This window comes from Salmo trutta, unplaced genomic scaffold (genome assembly GCF_901001165.1).
Source record: "Salmo trutta unplaced genomic scaffold, fSalTru1.1, whole genome shotgun sequence".
Taxonomy (NCBI): domain Eukaryota; kingdom Metazoa; phylum Chordata; class Actinopteri; order Salmoniformes; family Salmonidae; genus Salmo; species Salmo trutta.
In genome coordinates, this window is record NW_021823466.1 from 634,662 (window position 1) to 657,510 (window position 22,849).

The window sequence follows — 22,849 nt, forward strand, 5'->3', positions numbered from 1 at the left end:
GGTTAGGGTTAGTATACCGTTGGTTGGGATTAACAGGTTAGGGTTAGTATAATAGATCAGTCTTCCATTGGTTAGGATTAACAGGTTAGTGTTAGTATAATAGATCAGTCTTCCATTGGTTAGGATTAACAGGTTAGGGTTAGTAAACCATTGGTTAGGATTAACAGGTTAGGGTTAGTATAATAGATCAGTATTCCATTGGTTAGGATTAACAGGTTAAGGTTAGTTTAATAGATCAGTCTACCTGAAAACGAGCTCCATCATGTAGTGGTCTCCGATAGAGGTGCTGGTTTCGATTATATACTTAACAAAAATATAAACGCAACTTGCAACAATTTCAACGATTTTACTGAGTTACAGTTCTTACAAAGAAATCAGTCAATTGAAATAAATGTAATTAGGCCCTAGTCTATGGATTTCACTTGACTGGGCAGGGCGCAGCCATGGGTGTGGCTGGGAGGGCATAGACCCAATCAATTGGGAGCCAGGCCCATCCTCTGGGGAGCCAGGCCCAGCCAATCAGAATGAGTTTTGAGCCAGGCCCAGCCAATCAGAATGAGTTTTGAGGCAGGCCCAGCCAATCAGAATGAGCCCACAAAGGGGCTTTATTACAGACAGAAATACTACTTAGAGCGTTGGGCCAGTAACCGAAAGGTTGCTGGATTGAATCCCCGAGCTGACAAGGTAAAAATCTGTCGTTCTGCCCCTGAACAAGGCAGTTAACCCACTGTTCCCCTGAACAAGGCAGTTAACCCACTGTTCCCCTGAACAAGGCAGTTAACCCAATGTCCCCCTGAACAAGGCAGTTAACCCACCGTTCCCCTGAACAAGGCAGTTAACCCACTGTTCCCCTGAACAAGGCAGTTAACCCACTGTTCCCCTGAACTAGGCAGTTAACCCACCGTTCCCCTGAACAAGGCAGTTAACCCACTGTTCCCCTGAACAAGGCAGTTAACCCACTGTTCCCCTGAACAAGGCAGTTAACCCCACTGTTACCCGGGCGCCGGAGTCGTGGATGTCGACTATGGCAGCCCCGCCCCCCGTCCCCCGTCCCCCGTCCCCCTCCTCTCTGATTCAGAAGGGGTTGGGTTTAAATGCCCCCCCCCCTTTCCCAATAGAAGTCTGCTCACCCAGTAGATCAGGGATCAGTGGAGGTTGGCCAGCTGGTATGATGCTTCAGTAATAATAGCCTGCTGCTACTACTCAGTGATCTGTTGTTGTTTACCCGGACATGTCTAACCTTTACATACCACTTATGTTGTTTGTACATTTTGATGTGATGAAGTGTTTATTCTTTGAAGTGAAGTGTTTCTAAACGTGTTTTTAATTGTTAAACTACTATTTTAAAATGAACTAGTGTCAATGTTGATTAATCGCATATCACAAGCCTGCAAGGGAAAGGGGTTATTTGTCTCTGTGTCTGTGTTTCTGTGTTGTTTTCTCAAATTAACATTTCCTTTTTGTCTAATTGTAAGATCTCTAATGTGTTTTTATTTGATTGTCATTCTCTCTCAGTATATCAGCTATGTGAATCCATTTAGCAGCTCCTCATATGGCATGCATCACCAATACAGCCATAGACCTACAGTATGCTGGCATTACTGGGTTGGCATGGCAAACATTAGCACTATGGTTAGCGGCTAGTGGGTTAGTATGCTATGGATAGCAATGCTAGTATTTAAACAATAAGATGGCCACGGGGGGCTGCCATGTTGGATGGGGCACATGACTATAACAGGAAGTAACCCAGGACGTGATGACGTCACTAGTCGGCCATATTGGTAAGGATAAACAATCCCTTGCCGAAACCGGATGTAGTTTGATTGCCATCTTAACTGGCGGTCCAGGTTGAATAAAGAGAAAACGATACCTTAAAATATCCATAAATGTATCATTCTTGTGCAAGTTATATCTATAGGCTACATTGAGGTTTTCTTTAATTATTTTAGTCTGTCTGTCATTAGTGCATAAACCTAAGCTTTAGGGTCTGACTGTATGGGCCCTAAATTGCCTACATACCAATCGCCAAATGCTTTTGGGAAGAGGCAGAAAAAGTTAATGTCCACCCACAGGATGTTTAATTCAATAAGAGAAAAGCTGTGAAATGGAGAGTTGAAAATAAAGAGGAAGGGAGGAGAACCAGAACAGAGATGTTTAGGAAAGATCAGGTGACGAGGATGAAGAGGATGATAGCAGCTATGTGATGAAGAGGATGATAGCAGCTATGTGATGAAGAGGAGGATAGCAGCTATGTGATGAAGAGGAGGATAGCAGCTATGTGATGAAGAGGAGGATAGCAGCTATGTGATGAAGAGGAGGATAGCAGCTATGTGATGAAGAGGAGGATAGCAGCTATGTGATGAAGAGGATGATAGCAGCTATGTTACGATGTGATGAAGAGGATGATAGCAGCTATGTGACGATGTGATGAAGAGGATGATAGCAGCTATGTGATGAAGAGGATGATAGCAGCTATGTGATGAAGAGGATGATAGCAGCTATGTGATGAAGAGGATGATAGCAGCTATGTGATGAAGAGGATGATAGCAGCTATGTTACGATGTGATGAAGAGGATGATAGCAGCTATGTGATGAAGAGGATGATAGCAGCTATGTGATGAAGAGGATGATAGCAGCTATGTGAGGAAGAGGATGATAGCAGCTATGTTACGATGTGATGAAGAGGATGATAGCAGCTATGTTACGATGTGATGAAGAGGATGATAGCAGTGTCAGCTATGGTTATGATGTGTGATGATGATTGTCACAAATTCAACAGTCACAAGACAGGGATTTAAACAGGCCTATGGCACCACAAAGGGAACTGGAACCTACTGTTCAGATGGGTTAAATGGAAACTGAAATCTGGACACTGACTGTAGGTCTATAACCTCTCACAGAGCCTTCATATATTCCTGCAGAATTAAGCATTTTTTTGCAGTAAAATGAGAAATATGATATATTTCTTTCAGCATCTTGACAGAATGTGAATGTGCAGTTAGATACCGTCTGTAAAGGTGCTTCTTTATCAGCATCATAAAAACTGACAGTATTTCAACCACATCAAATATGCATTCAAGCCGAACTGAAACCTTCTCAGAAACACGTTGGCTCGTTTTCACAGCTTTTTATTTCCTTACAAACTGTTAAAACTGATGAAACTTTCCACAGACAATCTTTCAAAAACATTTTTTTTTGTTATTGTATTTTCTGTCTGTGGGAAGGACGGGGAGATGAGCACATTCAGCCGTTGAAGTGGAGTATTGTACATGTTACATTTGCCAGTGTTTTCCAGGGAGGCCCTGTTCTCATTGTCTGGCCCTAGACCCAATGAGCAGGTTTTTTCCCCCCTCTTTATTTTGTAAGGGTAACCCCTGCTCCTGGGGCCTAGGGCCAGACACAATGATAACATTTTTCACATTAGTCAAACACATGGTTTTCAGACACGTGTGAATTTTCACATGTTCATTTTTCACGTTTTTTTTCCCTCATGTGAAAGAAGAATTCTCAACATGACATTTACTTTCCACATTTTTCACCACTTCCAGCTACATCTGGTCGGCCATCCAGGGACCGACCAGGACCAGCCCTGCTTAGCTTCAGAGGCCATACAAAGCAGCAGGATGCAGGGCGCTATGTTGCTGGAATGAATATGCCAAAACTTACAACTGGGAAAAAAAGGCAGCGAAAGCAAAGTCCAGGGTAACATTGTCTTACGTCATCTCGTCTCTCAACCAATCAGCGCAGGCGGAATCGATACGTCATCTGATGTAAGACAATGAGGCAACAACTGAAGATAGGGAAACCTGCAGGAAAGATGGGAAAGTTTTATTAAATTGTGTTATCATAATTCTTTTAAAACTGAAAAAACAAATGTTGCATTCATTTATAATTGATTTGTTCTCGAATTTGGAAATGATGTCCTTGCAATATTTTATTTTGATATTAACACTTTTGAGTTTATGTTTTGCTTTCAATATCATTATTTTTGTTTGCAATACTAAGAATTTTTGTTCTCGACTTCAGAAGTTTTGCTTGATATGAATGTCACAAAGTAAATGACTCACTAGAGGATTGCACCATACGATACATTATTTTACTCTATTACAAACTGAAATGGACCACGCACACAGACTGTGTGGTGAAGAAGGTGCAACAGAGCCTCTTCAACCTCAGGAGGTTAAAGAAATTTGGCTTGTCACCTTAAACCCTCACAAATTTTTACAGATGCACAATTGAAAGCATCCTGTCGTGCTGTATCACCGCCTGGTACGGCAACAGCACCGCCCGCAAACCGCAAGGCTCTCCAGAGGATGGTGAGGTCTGCCCAATGCATCACCGGGGGCAAACTTCCCGTCCTCCAGGACATCAACAGCACCCGATGTCACAGGAAGGCCAAAAAGATCATCAAGGACATCAACCACCCAAGCCACTGCCTGTTCACCCCGCTTTCATCCAGAAGGCGAGGTCAGTACAGGTGCATCAAAGCTGGGACCGAGAGACTGAAAAACAGCTTCTATCTCAAGGCCATCTGACAGTTAAACAGCCATCACTAGCATATCAGAGGCTGCTGCCTGTAGGCATAGACTAGGAATCACTGGCCACTTTAAGGAATGGAACACTAGTCACTTTTATAATGTTTTCATATCTGGCATTACACATCTCATATGTATATACTGTATTCTATACTATTCTACCGTATCTTAGTCCGTTCCGCTCTGACATCGCCCGTCCATATGTATATAGTCTTAATTCATTCCTACTGATATTTGTGTTTTTTGGGTATATGTTGTGTAATTTGTTATATATTACTTGTTAGATACTACTGCACTGTCGGAGCTAGAAGCACAAGTACTTCGCTACACCGCAATAACATCTGCTAAACACGTGTATGTGACCAATAAAATGTGATTTGATTTATTAAAATGGTTTAAAGAGTCAATCTTTAATTGAAACATTAACAAAGTGATTTCCCCGCCACAGTTTCAGTAAAAAATATGAGGAATGGGGCTGAGGAAATGCAACCAATCTCAAACCCATAGACTACACTATGGATGCAAGGACTGACCCTCCATTACATCAACATTATAGGTTTTAACCATACAATGGTTGTTTACATTGACTTTGTTTACAAACATTGGAGTAAAACAAGCTTATATTTTGGGTTCTGATGGAGTACGACAGTTGAACTAAGCTCATGATACACTTATAAGTCATATTCTTCAAGAATCAATGGGTACATATTACTAAATGATATGTCCATAAATGGATGTAGCTACTGCAGATTGCCTCTTTAACAGGTCATGACCTTCATACAGCAGAACTACCATTTTTAAAACGTGATCCATTAACCTGCCCACCCCTCCAAAAACGTTATTCTGTCCACTGTTCAGCGAATGTCCAGCAAAATCATTCCCTTGTCCTGCATTTGGACTTTTTAGATGTGGTCGCCCTAATTCCACCGGAGGAAACATTGTTACTACAACATGTTAACACCCTCTTTTCACACGTGAGGAAAATAAAATGATTTATTTCAATTATTTTCTATTTGAACATGCAAATTTGATTTTCACATGATAGATTTTCACACGTGAACTTACAATTACACATGTGAAAGTGTGATTCACTACATGTGAAACTGCAATTCAAAACATGTTATTCTCCTCACATGTGAAAGTGGAGTTAACATGTGAACTCTAAATATAATTCATGTAAGAAACATAGTTTCACGTGTGAAATTTAAGCTCAACATGTGAAAACAGCGATTTCACATGTGAAACTGCAAATTTGACGTGTTTTTGTTGTTGTAAGGGAAACCATTCTTCCAGCCAGTGGTTAAAGTTACAATGTCTCAGGAAGGCAGCATACCGATGCACTGAGCCATCTGATATAAATTGGACCTATGAGTTGGGGATATCTTGTTCACTCATCTTCCCTTCCCTCTTTGACTCAGTGACCCATCTGTTTTGAGAGGAAAACCTCACTTCCATCCGTCCATCCGTCATCTATTCATCCATCCATCAAAGCATATTGATTCATGTAGCATTTAACCACTGCCTGGAAGAATGGCTTGTTATGTTAGGTTTACGGATGGATCGCTCTTCACTCAAGGAGATACAGGGTGCCCTATGGGTCCTGGTCAAGACCAGTTCAGTAGATAGGAACATGGTTGCCCTATGGGTCCTGGTCAAGACTAGTTCAGTAGATAGGAACATGGTTGCCCTATGGGTCCTGGTCAAGACCAGTTCAGTAGATAGGAACATGGTTGCCCTATGGGTCCTGGTCAAAACTAGTTCAGTAGATAGGAACATGGTTGCCCACATGGTTGCCCTATGGGTCCTGGTCAAGACTAGTTCAGTAGATAGGAACATGGTGCCCTATGGGTCCTGGTCAAGACTAGTTCAGTAGATAGGAACATGGTTGCCCTATGGGTCCTGGTCAAGACTAGTTCAGTAGATAAGAACATGGTTGCCCTATGGGATGTAGTCTGTATCTCATTGGGGACAGGCTTGGATTGGTTCAGTAGTGAAAGCCTTGTGCTCCATTAAATAATCAGGCAAGACACGAACATGGAGCAGGAGACAACCCAGGAGAGTCTCTCTCTATCTCTCGCTTGAAAACACACAAATTCACACATACTCTCTCTCTCTCTGTCACACTGAACAGAGCCAGTCGTTTGAGACAAGGTCAACCAAGACAGATGAGCAGACACCAAGGGCTCTTGTATCTTTAGTCATATATCACCACAGACTGGTCTCTAGTCTCTCTCCTGGTCATACATCACCACATGCTGGTCTCTAGTCTCTCTCCTGGTCGTATATCACCACAGACAGGTCACTCTCCTGGTCATATATCACCACAGACTGGTCTCTAGTCTCTCTCCTGGTCATACATCACCACATAATGGTCTCTAGTCTCTCTCCTGGTCATACATCACCACAGACTGGTCTCTAGTCTCTCTCCTGGTCATATATCACCACAGACTGGTCTCTAGTCTCTCTCCTGGTCATATATCACCACAGACTGGTCTCTAGTCTCTCTCCTAGTCATATATCACCACAGACAGGTCTCTAGTCTCTCTCCTGGTCATATATCACCACAGACAGGTCTCTCTCTCCTGGTCATATATCACCACAGACAGGTCTCTCTCCTGGTCGTATATCACCACAGACAGGTCTTTCTCCTGGTCGTATATCACCACAGACTGGTCTATAGTCTCTCTCCTGGTAATATATCACCACAGACAGGTCTCTCTCCTGGTCATATATCACCACAGACTGGTCTCTAGTCTCTCTCCTGGTCATATATCACCACAGACTGGTCTCTAGTCTCTCTCCTGGTCATATATCACCACAGACAGGTCTCTCTCCTGGTCATATATCACCACAGACAGGTCTCTAGTCTCTCTCCTGGTCAAATATCACCACAGACTGGTCTCTAGTCTCTCTCCTGGTCAAATATCACCACAGACAGGTCTCTCTCCTGGTCATATATCACCACAGACTGGTCTCTCTCCTGGTCATATATCACCACAGACTGGTATCTCTCCTAGCCATATATCACCTCAGACTGGTCTCTAGTCTCTCTCCTGGTCATATATCACCACAGACAGGTCTCTCTCCTGGTCATATATCACCACAGACTGGTCTCTAGTCTCTCTCCTGGTCATATATCACCACAGACTGGTATCTCTCCTAGTCATATATCACCACAGACTGGTCTCTAGTCTCTCTCCTGGTTATATATCACCACAGACTGGTATCTCTCCTGGTCATATATCACCACAGACTGGTCTCTAGTCTCTCTCATGGTCATATATCACCACAGACAGGTATCTCTCCTGGTCATATATCACCACAGACGGGTCTCTCTCCTGGTCATATATCACCACAGACAGGTCACTCTCCTGGTCATATATCACCACAGACAGGTCTCTAGTCTCTCTCCTGGTCATATATCACCACAGACTGGTCTCTCTCCTGGTCATATATCACCACAGACTGGCCTCTAGTCTCTCTCCTGGTCATATATCACCACAGACAGGTCTCTCTCCTGGTCAAATATCACCACAGACTGGTCTCTAGTCTCTCTCCTGGTCATATATCACCACAGACAGGTCACTCTCCTGGTCATATATCACCACAGATAGGTCTCTCTTCTGGTCATATATCACCACAGACTGGTATCTCTCCTGGTCATATATCACCACAGACAGGTCTCCAGTCTCTCTCCTGGTCATATATCACCACAGACTGGTCTCTAGTCTCTCTCCTGGTCATATATCACCACAGACAGGTCACTCTCCTGGTCATATATCACCACAGACAGGTCTCTAGTCTCTCTCCTGGTCATATATCACCACAGACTGGTATCTCTCCTGGTCATATATCACCACAGACTGGTCTCTAGTCTCTCTCCTGGTCATATATCACCACAGACAGGTCACTCTCCTGGTCATATATCACCACAGACTGGTCTCTCTCCTGGTAATACATCACCACAGACTGGTCTCTAGTCTCTCTCCTGGTCATACATCACCACAGACTGGTCTCTAGTCTCTCTCCTGGTCATATATCACCACAGACTGGTCTCTAGTCTCTCTCCTGGTCATATATCACCACAGACAGGTCACTCTCCTGGTCATATATCACCACAGACTGGTCTCTCTCCTGGTCATACATCACCACAGACTGGTCTCTAGTCTCTCTCCTGGTCATACATCACCACAGACTGGTCTCTAGTCTCTCTCCTGGTCATATATCACCACAGACTGGTCTCTAGTCTCTCTCCTGGTCATATATCACCACAGACTGGTCTCTAGTCTCTCTCCTGGTCAAAAATCACCACAGGCTGGTCTCTAGTCTCTCTCCTGGTCAAATATCACCAAAGACTGGTCTCTAGTCTCTCTCCTGGTCATATATCAACACAGTCCTATCAACAGGACAAGTTGTATCAGTCCTATCAACAGGACTAGTTGTATCAGTCCTATCAACAGGACTAGTTGTATCAGTCCTATCAACAGGACTAGTTGTATCAGTCCTATCAACAGGACTAGTTGTATCAGTCCTATCAACAGGACTAGTTGTATCAGTCCTATCAACAGGACTAGTTGTATCAGTCCTATCAACAGGACTAGTTGTATCAGTCCTATCAACAGGACTAGTTGTATCAGTCCTATCAACAGGACTAGTTGTATCAGTCCTATCAACAGGACTAGTTGTATCAGTCCTATCAACAGACTAGTTGTATCACTAGTTGTATCAGTCCTATCAACAGGACTAGTTGTATCAGTCCTATCAACAGGACTAGTTGTATCAGTTCTATCAACAGGACTAGTTGTATCAGTCCTATCAACAGGACTAGTTGTATCAGTCCTATCAACAGGACTAGTTGTATCAGTCCTATCAACAGGACTAGTTGTATCAGTCCTATCAACAGGACTAGTTGTATCAGTCCTATCAACAGGACTAGTTGTATCAGTCCTATCAACAGGACTAGTTGTATCAGTCCTATCAACAGGACTAGTTGTATCAGTCCTATCAACAGGACTAGTTGTATCAGTTCTATCAACAGGACTAGTTGTATCAGTCCTATCAACAGGACTAGTTGTATCAGTTCTATCAACAGGACTAGTTGTATCAGTCCTATCAACAGGACTAGTTGTATCACTATCTTACAACAGGACTAGTTGTATCAGTCCTATCAACAGGACTAGTTGTATCAGTCCTATCAACAGGACTAGTTGTATCAGTCCTATCAACAGGACTAGTTGTATCAGTCCTATCAACATGACTAGTTGTATCAGTTCTATCAACAGGACTAGTTGTATCAGTCCTATCAACAGGACTAGTTGTATCACTATCTTACAACAGGACTAGTTGTATCAGTCCTATCAACAGGACTAGTTGTATCAGTCCTATCAACAGGACTAGTTGTATCAGTCCTATCAACAGGACTAGTTGTATCAGTTCTATCAACAGGACTAGTTGTATCAGTCCTATCAACAGGACTAGTTGTATCAGTCCTATCAACAGGACTAGTTGTATCAGTCCTATCAACAGGACTAGTTGTATCAGTCCTATCAACAGGACTAGTTGTATCACTATCTTACAACAGGACTAGTTGTATCAGTTCTATCAACAGGACTAGTTGTATCAGTCCTATCAACAGGACTAGTTGTATCACTATCTTACAACAGGACTAGTTGTATCAGTTCTATCAACAGGACTAGTTGTATCAGTCCTATCAACAGGACTAGTTGTATCAGTCCTATCAACAGGACTAGTTGTATCAGTCCTATCAACATGACTAGTTGTATCAGTCCTATCAACAGGACTGTGTATCAGTCCTGTCAACAGGACTAGTTGTATCAGTCCTGTCAACAGGACTAGTTGTATCAGTCCTGTCAACAGGACTAGTTGTATCAGTCCTATCAACAGGACTGTGTATCAGTCCTATCAACAGGACTAGTTGTATCAGTCCTGTCAACAGGACTAGTTGTATCAGTCCTATCAACAGGACTAGTTGTATCAGTCCTATCAACAGGACTAGTTGTATCAGTCCTATCAACAGGACCAGTTGTATCAGTCCTATCAACAGGACTAGTTGTATCAGTCCTATCAACAGGACTAGTTGTATCAGTCCTATCAACAGGACTAGTTGTATCAGTCCTATCAACAGGACTAGTTGTATCAGTTCTATCAACAGGACTAGTTGTATCAGTTCTATCAACAGGACTAGTTGTATCACTATCTTACAACAGGACTAGTTGTATCAGTTCTATCAACAGGACTAGTTGTATCAGTCCTATCAACAGGACTAGTTGTATCAGTCCTATCAACAGGACTAGTTGTATCAGTCCTATCAACAGGACTAGTTGTATCAGTCCTATCAACAGGACTAGTTGTATCAGTCCTATCAACAGGACTAGTTGTATCAGTCCTATCAACAGGACTAGTTGTATCAGTCCTATCAACAGGACTAGTTGTATCAGTCCTATCAACAGGACTAGTTGTATCAGTCCTATCAACAGGACTAGTTGTATCACTATCTTACAACAGGACTAGTTGTATCAGTTCTATCAACAGGACTAGTTGTATCAGTTCTATCAACAGGACTAGTTGTATGTATGAAGTTCAGTGAATCAGACATTGTTGTTTTTCTCCACTTCTTCTTCTGGTGTCCGTGTGCTTGTCTCTGTGTTAGTTCCTGTCTGTCTCTGTGTTAGTGCCTGGCCGTCTCTGTGTTAGTGTCTGGCGGTCTCTGTGTTAGTGTCTGGCCGTCTCTGTGTTAGTGCCTGGCCGTCTCTGTGTTAGTTCCTGGCCGTCTCTGTGTTAGTTCCTGTCTGTCTCTGTGTTAGTTCCTGTCTGTCTCTGTGTTAGTTCCTGTCTGTCTCTGTGTTAGTTCCTGTCTGTCTCTGTGTTAGTTCCTGTCTGTCTCATTGTTAGTTCCTGTCTGTCTCTGTGTTAGTTCCTGTCTGCCTCTGTGTTAGTTCCTGTCTGTCTCTGTGTTAGTTCCTGTCTGTCTCTGTGTTAGTTCCTGTCTGTCTCTGTGTTAGTTCCTGTCTGTCTCTGTGTTAGTTCCTGTCTGTCTCTGTGTTTGTGCCTGACTGTCTCTGTGTTAGTTCCTTTCTGTCTCTGTGTTAGTTCCTGTCTGTCTCTGTGTTAGTTCCTGTCTGTCTCTGTGTTAGTTCCTGTCTGTCTCTGTGTTAGTTCCTGTCTGTCTCTGTGTTAGTTCCTGTCTGTCTCTGTGTTAGTTCCTGTCTGTCTCTGTGTTAGTGTCTGGCCGTCTCTGTGTTAGTGTCTGGCCGTCTCTGTGTTAGTGTCTGGCCGTCTCTGTGTTAGTGTCTGGCCGTCTCTGTGTTAGTTCCTGTCTGTCTCTGCGTTGTGCCTAACTGTCTGAAAGTGGGCACAGAGTACGTGAGGATGGCTAGGGTTGCAATCCAGAGCCGTAATCATTAATCTTAATTCTGTGTCAAAAACCAGTCTATTTATCTGCATATCTAAGCATTCCTCTTGAGCTGTCTGTATCCTTCTGACGGGTGTTTCTCTGCATCTCTGCTAAAATCTGGATAAAAGATTTAAAGGAATGTGAGTCTTATTCAGCACATTTAGTTATTGCTTGATTTTCTAAAGTCTACCAACCTTGCCAGCAGGATAGATAAGATAATTAGACAAGCTAGCTACTCTAACTTGATAGCCTGAAATCGCTTCTTGGTAGCTAATTAAGACGAGGTTGGGAGATTGGGAACCTATCTGGGCTAGCTAAAGCTAACTTCTTAAAATTGCTATGTGACTCTGCAGTATTACAGAGAAAAATCAATTCATAATAAAAAAAATTCAACAGGACAAATCTGAGGGGGCACGTGCCCCTCATGTTCTCTGTCATAATCCGTTCAAAACTTATTGTAATTGTTTTCCCTTGTAGGATGGTCAAAATTAGGGTGATTAAATCAATGGAGGCCTGAGCAACAAAAAAAATCTTAATAAATCAGGAAAATAGCATCGCATCAGCTAGGCTAGGATGCTGTGAGAGAATTAATGCTTCCTGACAGGCGCGCCGTTGATCTCGTCATCTTTCTTCTCAAATCCGGAGGACAATAAACAGCATAGAGGTAAGATAGATGATGACATGTTGTAGTGGCATATTTTACTATACAGTGTTCATTTTAATGTGAAGTTCCTGAGTTTTATTTTTCAACGATGTCTCACAAAACAACAAGCGTATCTCTGTGAAATGTCAACGGAGAACTGAGCCTACCACAAGCTTTTAATTTTCAAAGACTTTTACTTTTAAATTCCGCTCGTGTCATGCTAATTTTTCTATTTTTGCGAAGCACGTAGACAACTTGGAAGATGTCGACCACAAAATGTAAAAATCCTCAAAAGGTTTTGTAGATGAAGCTGCATCACTATGTCAACTGAGCTTGGTGCTTATTATTGGATGTATTTGGTTAACGAAATGCAACTTTTTGAATGTAATGCTGATGATAGGTCAGAGAAAGACCACGCTGAATGATTCAGAACATGAACAATCATATTTGTCTTGGTAAAATGTATTTTATAACATAAGGAAGTGAAATGTCATCACCAAAGCGTGTGTTTTCACCCACTCTGGGCGGAGTGCTGGACACCCTACAGTGTGGCTGAGGGAGAGAGCCTGTGAGGTCATTTGATGTCATAATTATAGTGGCTTGTCATAAAGAGGGCTGGCTAGCTGCTGGGATCACTCAGGCTCTACCCCAGTCTCTACTCCATACTCCAGTCTCTACCCCAGTCTCTACCCCAGTCTCTACTCCAGTCTCTACCCCAGTCTCTACCCCAGTCTCTACCCCAGTCTCTACTCCATACTCCAGTCTCTACCCCAGTCTCTACCCCAGTCTCTACTCCATACTCCAGTCTCTACTCCAGTCTCTACTCCAGTCTCTACTCCAGTCTCTACCCCAGTCTCTACCCCAGTCTCTACTCCAGTCTCTACTCCAGTCTCTACCCCAGTCTCTACCCCAGTCTCTACCCCAGTCTCTACTCCAGTCTCTATTCCATACCCCAGTCTCTACCCCAGTCTCTACTCCAGTCTCTACCCCAGTCTCTACTCCAGTCTCTACCCCAGTCTCTACTCCAGTCTCTACCCCAGTCTCTACCCCAGTCTCTACTCCAGTCTCTACCCCAGTCTCTACTCCAGTCTCTACCCCAGTCTCTACTCCAGTCTCTACCCCAGTCTCTACCCCAGTCTCTACCCCTGTCTCTACTCCAGTCTCTACCCCAGTCTCTACTCCAGTCTCTACTCCAGTCTCTATTCCATACCCCAGTCTCTACCCCAGTCTCTACCCCAGTCTCTACCCCTGTCTCTACCCCTGTCTCTACCCCAGTCTCTACCCCAGTCTCTACCCCAGTCTCTACTCCAGTCTCTACCCCAGTCTCTACCCCAGTCTCTACTCCAGTCTCTACCCCAGTCTCTTCCCCAGTCTCTACCCCAGTCTCTACCCCAGTCTCTACCCCAGTCTCTACTCCAGTCTCTACCCCAGTCTCTACCCCAGTCTCTACCCCAGTCTCTACCCCAGTCTCTTCCCCAGTCTCTACTCCAGTCTCTACTCCAGTCTCTACTCCAGTCTCTACCCCAGTCTCTACTCCAGTCTCTACCCCAGTCTCTTCCCCAGTCTCTACTCCAGTCTCTACTCCAGTCTCTACTCCAGTCTCTACCCCAGTCTCTACCCCAGTCTCTACTCCAGTCTCTACCCCAGTCTCTACCCCAGTCTCTACCCCAGTCTCTACTCCAGTCTCTATTCCATACCCCAGTCTCTACCCCAGTCTCTACCCCAGTCTCTACTCCAGTCTCTAGCCCAGTCTCTACCCCAGTCTCTACCCCAGTCTCTACTCCAGTCTCTACCCCAGTCTCTACCCCAGTCTCTACTCCAGTCTCTACTCCAGTCTCTATTCCATACCCCAGTCTCTACCCCAGTCTCTACTCCAGTCTCTACCCTAGTCTCTACCCCAGTCTCTACCCCAGTCTCTACCCCAGTCTCTACTCCAGTCTCTACCCCAGTCTCTACCCCAGTCTCTACCCCAGTCTCTACCCCAGTCTCTACTCCAGTCTCTATTCCATACCCCAGTCTCTACTCCAGTCTCTAGCCCAGTCTCTACCCCAGTCTCTACTCCAGTCTCTACTCCAGTCTCTACTCCAGTCTCTACCCCAGTCTCTACCCCAGTCTCTACCCCAGTCTCTACTCCAGTCTCTACCCCAGTCTCTACCCCAGTCTCTACCCCAGTCTCTACTCCAGTCTCTACCCCAGTCTCTACCCCAGTCTCTACCCCAGTCTCTACTCCAGTCTCTACACCAGTCTCTACTCCAGTCTCTACCCCAGTCTCTACCCCAGTCTCTACTCCAGTCTCTATCCCAGTCTCTACTCCAGTCTCTACACCAGTCTCTACTCCAGTCTCTACCCCAGTCTCTACCCCAGTCTTTACTCCAGTCTCTACCCCAGTCTTTACTCCAGTCTCTACCCCAGTCTCTACCCCAGTCTCTTCCCCAGTCTCTACTCCAGTCTCTACTCCAGTCTCTACTCCAGTCTCTACCCCAGTCTCTACCCCAGTCTCTACTCCAGTCTCTACTCCAGTCTCTACTCCAGTCTCTACTCCAGTCTCTACCCTAGTCTCTACCCCAGTCTCTACCCCAGTCTCTACCCCAGGCTCTACCCTAGTCTGTACCCCAGTCTCTACCCCAGTCTCTACTGCAGTCTCTACCCCTGTCTCTACCCCAGTCTCTTGCCCAGTCTCTACCCCAGTCTATAACCCCAGTCTCTACCCCAGACTCTACCCCAGTCTCTACTCCAGTCTCTACCCTAGTCTCTACCCCAGTCTCTACCCTAGTCTGTACCCCAGTCTCTACTCCAGTCTCTACCCCTGTCTCTACCCCAGTCTCTACCCCAGTCTCTACCCCAGTCTTTACTCCAGTCTCTACCCCAGTCTCTTGCCCAGTCTCTACCCCAGTCTATAACCCCAGTCTCTACCCCAGTCTTTACCCCAGTCTCTACTCCAGTCTCTAGCCCAGTCTCTACCCCAGTCTCTACTCCATACTCCAGTCTCTACCCCAGTCTCTACTCCAGTCTCTACCCCAGTCTCTACCCCAGTCACACGGCACAGCAACTCTGGAGAGAGAACAAAACCGTCACAGGGAAGAGTAACGTCTCTAGTCTTCATATTTATCATTTCATTATGACGGTTTAACAGGAGTATTTGGACACAGAGGAAAAGGAGATGAACAGCTTAGTAAGTGAACTGAACCAGGGATTGGTTCCCCTGATGATGAGGACAGTGTGTGGATCTGTAGTCGGCTGTGCTGACCACTATAGGACAAACTCTGTTGAAAGAGTCACTACCCAGGGGGTCAATAGTCACCTTTCTATTAAGTTGGCTCTATTACCTTATAGGTGTGCTGAGAACAGTGCATGCTTACCCCCCCCCCCAAAAAAAGACTTTTCTACAACTTTGCATAATTCCGAATCTCATTGCGAGCCGACACCCTGTATTTAAACATGGTAATGAAATAGCTAGCGCTGCCATGTTGTTTTCTGAGAGATGAACGCTTCTCTTTCTTAACGCTTCCTCACTGTCTAGTTATGAACCTCTCCGTATGCACTCTACCCTTTAACGGACAGACAATTATAGTCAACTCAGCATATTTACGTTAAGCCAGTGGTCTGCGTGCATGTACAACAAGGCCACCTGATTTAATACACTGCTTATAATCATGTATAATAATCATCTCATTGGTTTGAGTCCCAAATGGCCCCCTATTCCCCATATAGTGCACTAGTTTTGCCCATGTCCCAGGTCAAATGTAGGGCACTAAATACAGAATAGGGTGTAATTTGGGATGCATCCCATCTGGTTTTGAAACCCTATTCCACACAGACCAAACAGGCGTATCATTAATTGTATTGTCTCAACGCTACCTGTGTATTATGGTAATTGGATAACACATTGTTTTCTTGTGAGAGCAGTACCATCCATATGATCTATTGCTGAATAGATTGTACCTCAGACGGAGGAGGGGGATTTATATACAACCAACACTAAAACATTGAATCACTGTGTTTTTATTGTCACTGGGGATTGTATAGGATACATACACAACGTAAAGCAATGGTCTCTTCTATATGCCAAGGATGATATAGGATGGATAGGTGATTGGCTAATTGGCCCCTAACTCAACATGCTTCCATGGCAACATCTCTATGTAGTGGACAACTAATGACCCATATGGGCTCTGGTCTAAAGTAGTGCACTATGAAGGGACTAGTGCTCTGGTCTAAAGTAGTGCACTATATAGGGAATAGGGCTCTGGTCTAATGTAGTGCACTATATAGGGCTCTGGTCTAAAGTAGTGCACTATATAGGGAATAGGGCTCTGGTCTAAAGTAGTGCACTATATAGGGAATAGGGCTCTGGTCTAATGTAGTGCACTATATAGGGAATAGGGCTCTGGTCTAAAGTAGTGCACTATGTAGGGAATAGGGCTCTGGTCTAAAGTAGTGCACTATATAGGTAATAGGGCCCTGGTCTAAAGTAGTGCACTATGAAGGGACTAGGGCTCTGGTCTAAAGTAGTGCACTATATAGGGAATAGGGCTCTGGTCTAAAGTAGTGTACTATATAGGGAATAGGGCTCTGGTCTAAAGTAGTGCACTATATAGGGAATAGGGCTCTGGTCTAATGTAGTGCACTATATAGGGAATAGGGTGTAGGTTGAAATTTGGAACGTTACCCATGTGTCTTGATGCACTTACACGTTCATCTAATGATATAATGTGAGTTATAACTCATAGTTCATCTAATGATATAATGTGAGTTATAACTCATAGTTCATCTAATGATATAATGTGAGTTATAACTCATAGTTCATCTAATGATATAATGTGAGTTATAACTCATAGTTCATCTAATGATATAATGTGAGTTATAACTCATAGTTCATCTAATGATATAATGTGTTATAACTCATAGTTCATCTAATGATATAATGTGAGTTATAACTCATAGTTCATCTAATGATATAATGTGTTATAACTCATAGTTCATCTAATGATATAATGTGTTATAACTCACAGTTCATCTAATGATATAATGTGAGTTATAACTCATAGTTCATCTAATGATATAATGTGAGTTATAACTCATAGTTCATCTAATGATATAATGTGAGTTATAACTCATAGTTCATCTAATGATATAATGTGTTATAACTCATAGTTCATCTAATGATATAATGTGTTATAACTCACAGTTCATCTAATGATATAATGTGTTATAACTCATAGTTCATCTAATGATATAATGTGTTATAACTCATAGTTCATCTAATGATATAATGTGTTATAACTCATAGTTCATCTAATGATATAATGTGTTATAACTCATAGTTCATCTAATGATATAATGTGTTATAACTCATAGTTCATCTAATGATATAATGTGTTATAACTCATAGTTCATCTAATGATATAATGTGTTATAACTCATAGTTCATCTAATGATATAATGTGTTATAACTCATAGTTCATCTAATGATATAATGTGTTATAACTCATAGTTCATCTAATGATATAATGTGTTATAACTCATAGTTCATCTAATGATATAATGTGTTATAACTCATAGTTCATCTAATGATATAATGTGTTATAACTCATAGTTCATCTAATGATATAACTCACGGTTCATCTCATACTCTCCATGGTAATAAATATAGAACCATCTGGTGTAAATTCTCAATGTGACCGGAAGGACACTTCTTGTGTTTTTCCCCCCTGCATGCCTCCCTTTGCATGGCTTCGGTTTGTGTGCGCATTACTGTGAGTGTGTATGTGTGCGTGTGTGTGTGTGTGGGGGGGGGAGGGGTTCTCTCTACATAAGGACCTTTCGGTTGAGGGGAGCGCCCGTATCGAGAGGCACCCCATTGTTTTATTAATGTAGGCTGGGTAAAATGGAAGCTGTGGTGCCCAGGTTGTCCCAAGATGGAGCCAATGGAATCATTGGCTATCCATCTCTGTCAATATCCCAGGGAGGGGAGGCCTCTGCAGTACCTGGGGAGAGAGAGAGAAATCAGGTGAGTATGTATGGATGCCACAACGATGCCCTCAGCCAACGCATTGCTGGCTTAGCTTCCATATCCCACCAGGACAAAGGGATCATGCATGTGTGGATGTTAACAGTGTTAAGTGAAGAGAGGAATCAGATGGCCAATCATCGCCTCAGTTTAGCGTGGCCCACACTAAGAGAGTTCAGTTTAGCATGGCCCACACTAAGAGAGTTCAGTTTAGCATGGCCCACACTAAGAGAGTTCAGTTTAGCATGGCCCACACTAAGAGAGTTCAGTTTAGCGTGGCCCACACTAAGAGAGTTCAGTTTAGCATGGCCCACACTAAGAGAGTTCAGTTTAGCGTGGCCCACACTAAGAGAGTTCAGTTTAGCATGGCCCACACTAAGAGAGTTCAGTTTAGCGTGGCCCACACTAAGACAGTTCAGTTTAGCGTGGCCCACACTAAGAGAGTTCAGTTAAGCGTGGCCCACACTAAGAGAGTTCAGTTTAGCGTGGCCCACACTAAGAGAGTTCAGTTTAGCGTGGCCCACACTAAGAGAGTTCAGTTTAGCGTGGCCCACACTAAGAGAGTTCAGTTTAGCGTGGCCCACACTAAGAGAGCTCAGTTTAGCGTGGCCCACACTAAGAGAGTTCAGTTTAGCGTGGCCCACACTAAGAGAGTTCAGTTTAGCGTGGCCCACACTAAGAGAGTTCAGTTTAGCGTGGCCCACACTAAGAGAGTTCAGTTTAGCATGGCCCACACTAAGAGAGTTCAGTTTAGCATGGCCCACACTAAGAGAGCTCAGTTTAGCATGGCCCACACTAAGAGAGTTCAGTTTAGCATGGCCCACACTAAGAGAGTTCAGTTTAGCATGGCCCACACTAGGAGAGTTCAGTTTAGCGTGGCCCACACTAAGATAGTGTCACGTCCTGACCAGTAAAAGGGGTTATTTGTTATTGTAGTTTGATCAGGGCGTGGCAGGGGGTGTTTGTTTTGTGTGTTTCGGGGTTTTTGGTTTATGTTCTAGATTATCTATTTCTATGTGTTTATCTAGCTTGTCTATTTCTATGTGAGTTTTGTCAATGACCTCCAATTAGAGGCAGCTGGTTGTTGTTATCTCTGATTGGAGGCCATATTTAGTTGTGTGTGTTTTCACTTGTGTTTGTGGGTGGTTATTTCCTGTATAGTCTGTGCATCTTACGGGACTGGTTTCGTTGTTTGTTTTGTTTAAGTGTTTTTTTCCTTCAATAAATGAAGAAGATGATCAATATACCCGCTGCATTTTGGTCCCCTCCTTACGACGACCGTTACAGATAGTTAATGACAAGACAACGTAATCCCTCGTGTTATGACACACAAGGGCTGGAAAGATAAACAAAAAAAACACATCAACATATACGACGAAGAACACTACCTTTGGTCTATCATGCATCAACACACACATGTTGTACTGACCCAAACCCAGCAATAGCCTGAGGATAAGAGCAGTGAACAGCTGGCAGACACATTTGGCCGGTCACACACTGTTAGACAGGACTTAGTCTGGAGGGGAAAACCCACTTTAAATGATACCTAGTTAATAGACTCTGTTTGGGGAAACATCAGCAAGCTGTTGTATCCAACTGCTTCATTAACCTGGTAGGGTGGTATCTATCAAAACGCTGTCCATATTAGGACATGCTCACTCTCAGTAGGACTTGTCTCAGTGTTGGTGTGTCTGGCCGGGTTTCAATCCGAGGCTTGTTGTAGAATGAGCCGTGATCTGCAGCGTTTACCATGACTGCTATGGTAGTGGATGAGGGTTCATTGCCTTTTAAAAAGTGCCTTGTCAACATCGTTTTACAATGACCTTAGGATTCAATCCCAACCTTAGTCTGAGAGTCGTACTGAGACTGTGGCTGTCCTAATACTCCAGCACATTGTGAACTCCAGCACATTGTGATCTCCAGCACACTGCCAACTCCAGCACACTGCCAACTCCAGCACACTGCCATCTCCAGCACACTGCCAACTCCAGCACACTGTGATCTCCAGCACACTGCCAACTCCAGCACACTGTGATCTCCAGCACACTGCCAACTCCAACACACTGTGATCTCCAACACACTGCCAACTCCAACACACTGCCAACTCCAGCACACTGCCAACTCCAGCACACTGTGATCTCCAGCACACTGCCAACTCCAGCACACTGCCAACTCCAGCACACTGCAAACTCCAGCACACTGCCAACTCCAGCACACTGTGATCTCCAGCACACTGCCAACTCCAGCACACTGCCAACTCCAGCACACTGCCATCTCCAGCACACTGCCAACTCCAGCACACTGCCAACTCCAACACACTGCCAACTCCAGCACACTGCCAACTCCAGCACACTGTGATCTCCAGCACACTGCCATCTCCAGCACACTGCCAACTCTAGTACACTGCCAACTCCAGCACACTGCCAACTCCAGCACACTGCCAACTCCAGCGCACTGTGATCTCCAGCACACTGCCAACTCCAGCACACTGTGATCTCCAGCACACTGCCAACTCCAACACACTGCCAACTCCAGCACACTGTGATCTCCAGCACACTGCCAACTCCAGCACACTGTGATCTCCAGCACACTGTGATCTCCAGCACACTGCCAACTCCAGCACAATGCCAACTCCAGCACACTGTGATCTCCAGCACACTGCGAACTCCAGCACACTGTGAACTCCAGCACACTGCCTACTCCAACACACTGCCAACTCCAATACACTGCCAACTCCAGCACACTGCCAACTCCAGCACACTGTGATCTCCAGCACACTGCCAACTCCAGCACACTGCCAACTCCAGTACACAGCCAACTCCTGCACACTGCCAACTCCAGCACACTGCCATCTCCAGCACACTGCCAACTCCAGCACACTGCCATCTCCAGCACACTGCCAACTCCAGCACACTGCCATCTCCAGCACACTGCCATCTCCAGCACACTGCCAACTCCAGCAGAGAACTCTACCAAATGTTTGATCTTTGGTAATTAGAAATGAGAAGACCATAAAATGTTACATGTCAGCATTGTTGTCTGATTCTTGTTACAGTACCTCTCTATAACGTTGTCGGTTACAGTACCTCTCTAAGCACTACAACTCCCCATCCAGAGTCCCTGTTACCCTGTCACACCAGAGCGTTGGTAGAAAGCTGTTGTCTTCCTGTCATACAGGGATGGTGCTTAATTGTCCCTATTAAAGAGGTTGACCTTGTTGAGATTTAATTAATTAGTGTTGTGTGAAGGTTAATTAGATTGGGAGATGTCCATGCATCACAGACCCCTTGTCTTAACTCACCCTGGCAGACCAGAAGCAACCTGGTCGTCATTCAACTGCTAGTGTGAAATATTAAATGTGATATTCTAGACATTTACATCATAATGCTCATTGACTCGATGACCTGAGAGGCACATGTGCTGTATGGAAATGATTTAGTAAAATCAGGGTCTTAAGAAAGGAATCCCCCGCAGTTGATATTGTACCATTCCACGTTTGACAGATTTTCCATGATCTTCGGTGTAGTAAGTAAGTAGCCTTGTACGAGCCAGAACGGTACACCCCCTGGACAGGACACTAGTTTATCTCCTGTTTCTGTAGTGAGACAGCTTGATGTACCAGTACACCCCCTGGACAGGACACTAGTCTATCTCCTTTTACTGTAGAGCGAGGCAGCTTGATGTACCAGGACACCCCCTGGACAGGACACTAGTCTATCTCCTGTTTCTGTAGTGAGACAGCTTGATGTACCAGTACACCCCCTGGACAGGACACTAGTCTACTTATAAATCACCTTTAAAAAAAAATAATCTGAATAGAACAAATGTAGACTTCCGCCGAAGTTGGTCCCTCTCCTTGTTCGGGCGGCGTTTGGCGGTCGAACGTCACCGACCTTCTAGCCATCGCCGATCCACTTTTCATTTTCCATTGGTTTTGTCTTGTCTTCCATCACACCTGGTTCCAATTCCATCAATTACATGTTGTGTATTTAACCCTTTGTTCCCCCCATGTCCATGTCCTTGTCCGTAATTGTTTCTTGTTAGTGCTTGTGCACGGTATGCTGGTATTTACCGGGTTTTGTTTGACCCATTTCATGTATTGTTCTGTTGACTGTATTTTATGTTTATTAAACGCCACCGTTGTAAATCAGTTTTCGCTCTCCTGCGCCTGACTTCTCTGCCTCCAGTACGCAGCCCACCACAGAACCGATTTGGATAATGTACAGCAATCGTAGTTGAAACATAAC

General features: G+C 44.2%; 1 protein-coding gene across 1 annotated transcript in view; it reads right to left on the reverse strand.

Annotated features, from left to right (window-relative positions):
- LOC115191068 (extensin-1-like) overlaps positions 1-18,217 on the reverse strand; it is a 39,628-nt gene extending 21,411 nt beyond the window's left edge. Inside the window, exon 1 of the mRNA XM_029749066.1 lies at positions 18,211-18,217. Coding sequence (XP_029604926.1) covers positions 18,211-18,217 — 7 coding nt within the window. The remainder of the gene's footprint in view (positions 1-18,210) is intronic.
- Positions 18,218-22,849: the final 4,632 nt, after the last annotated feature.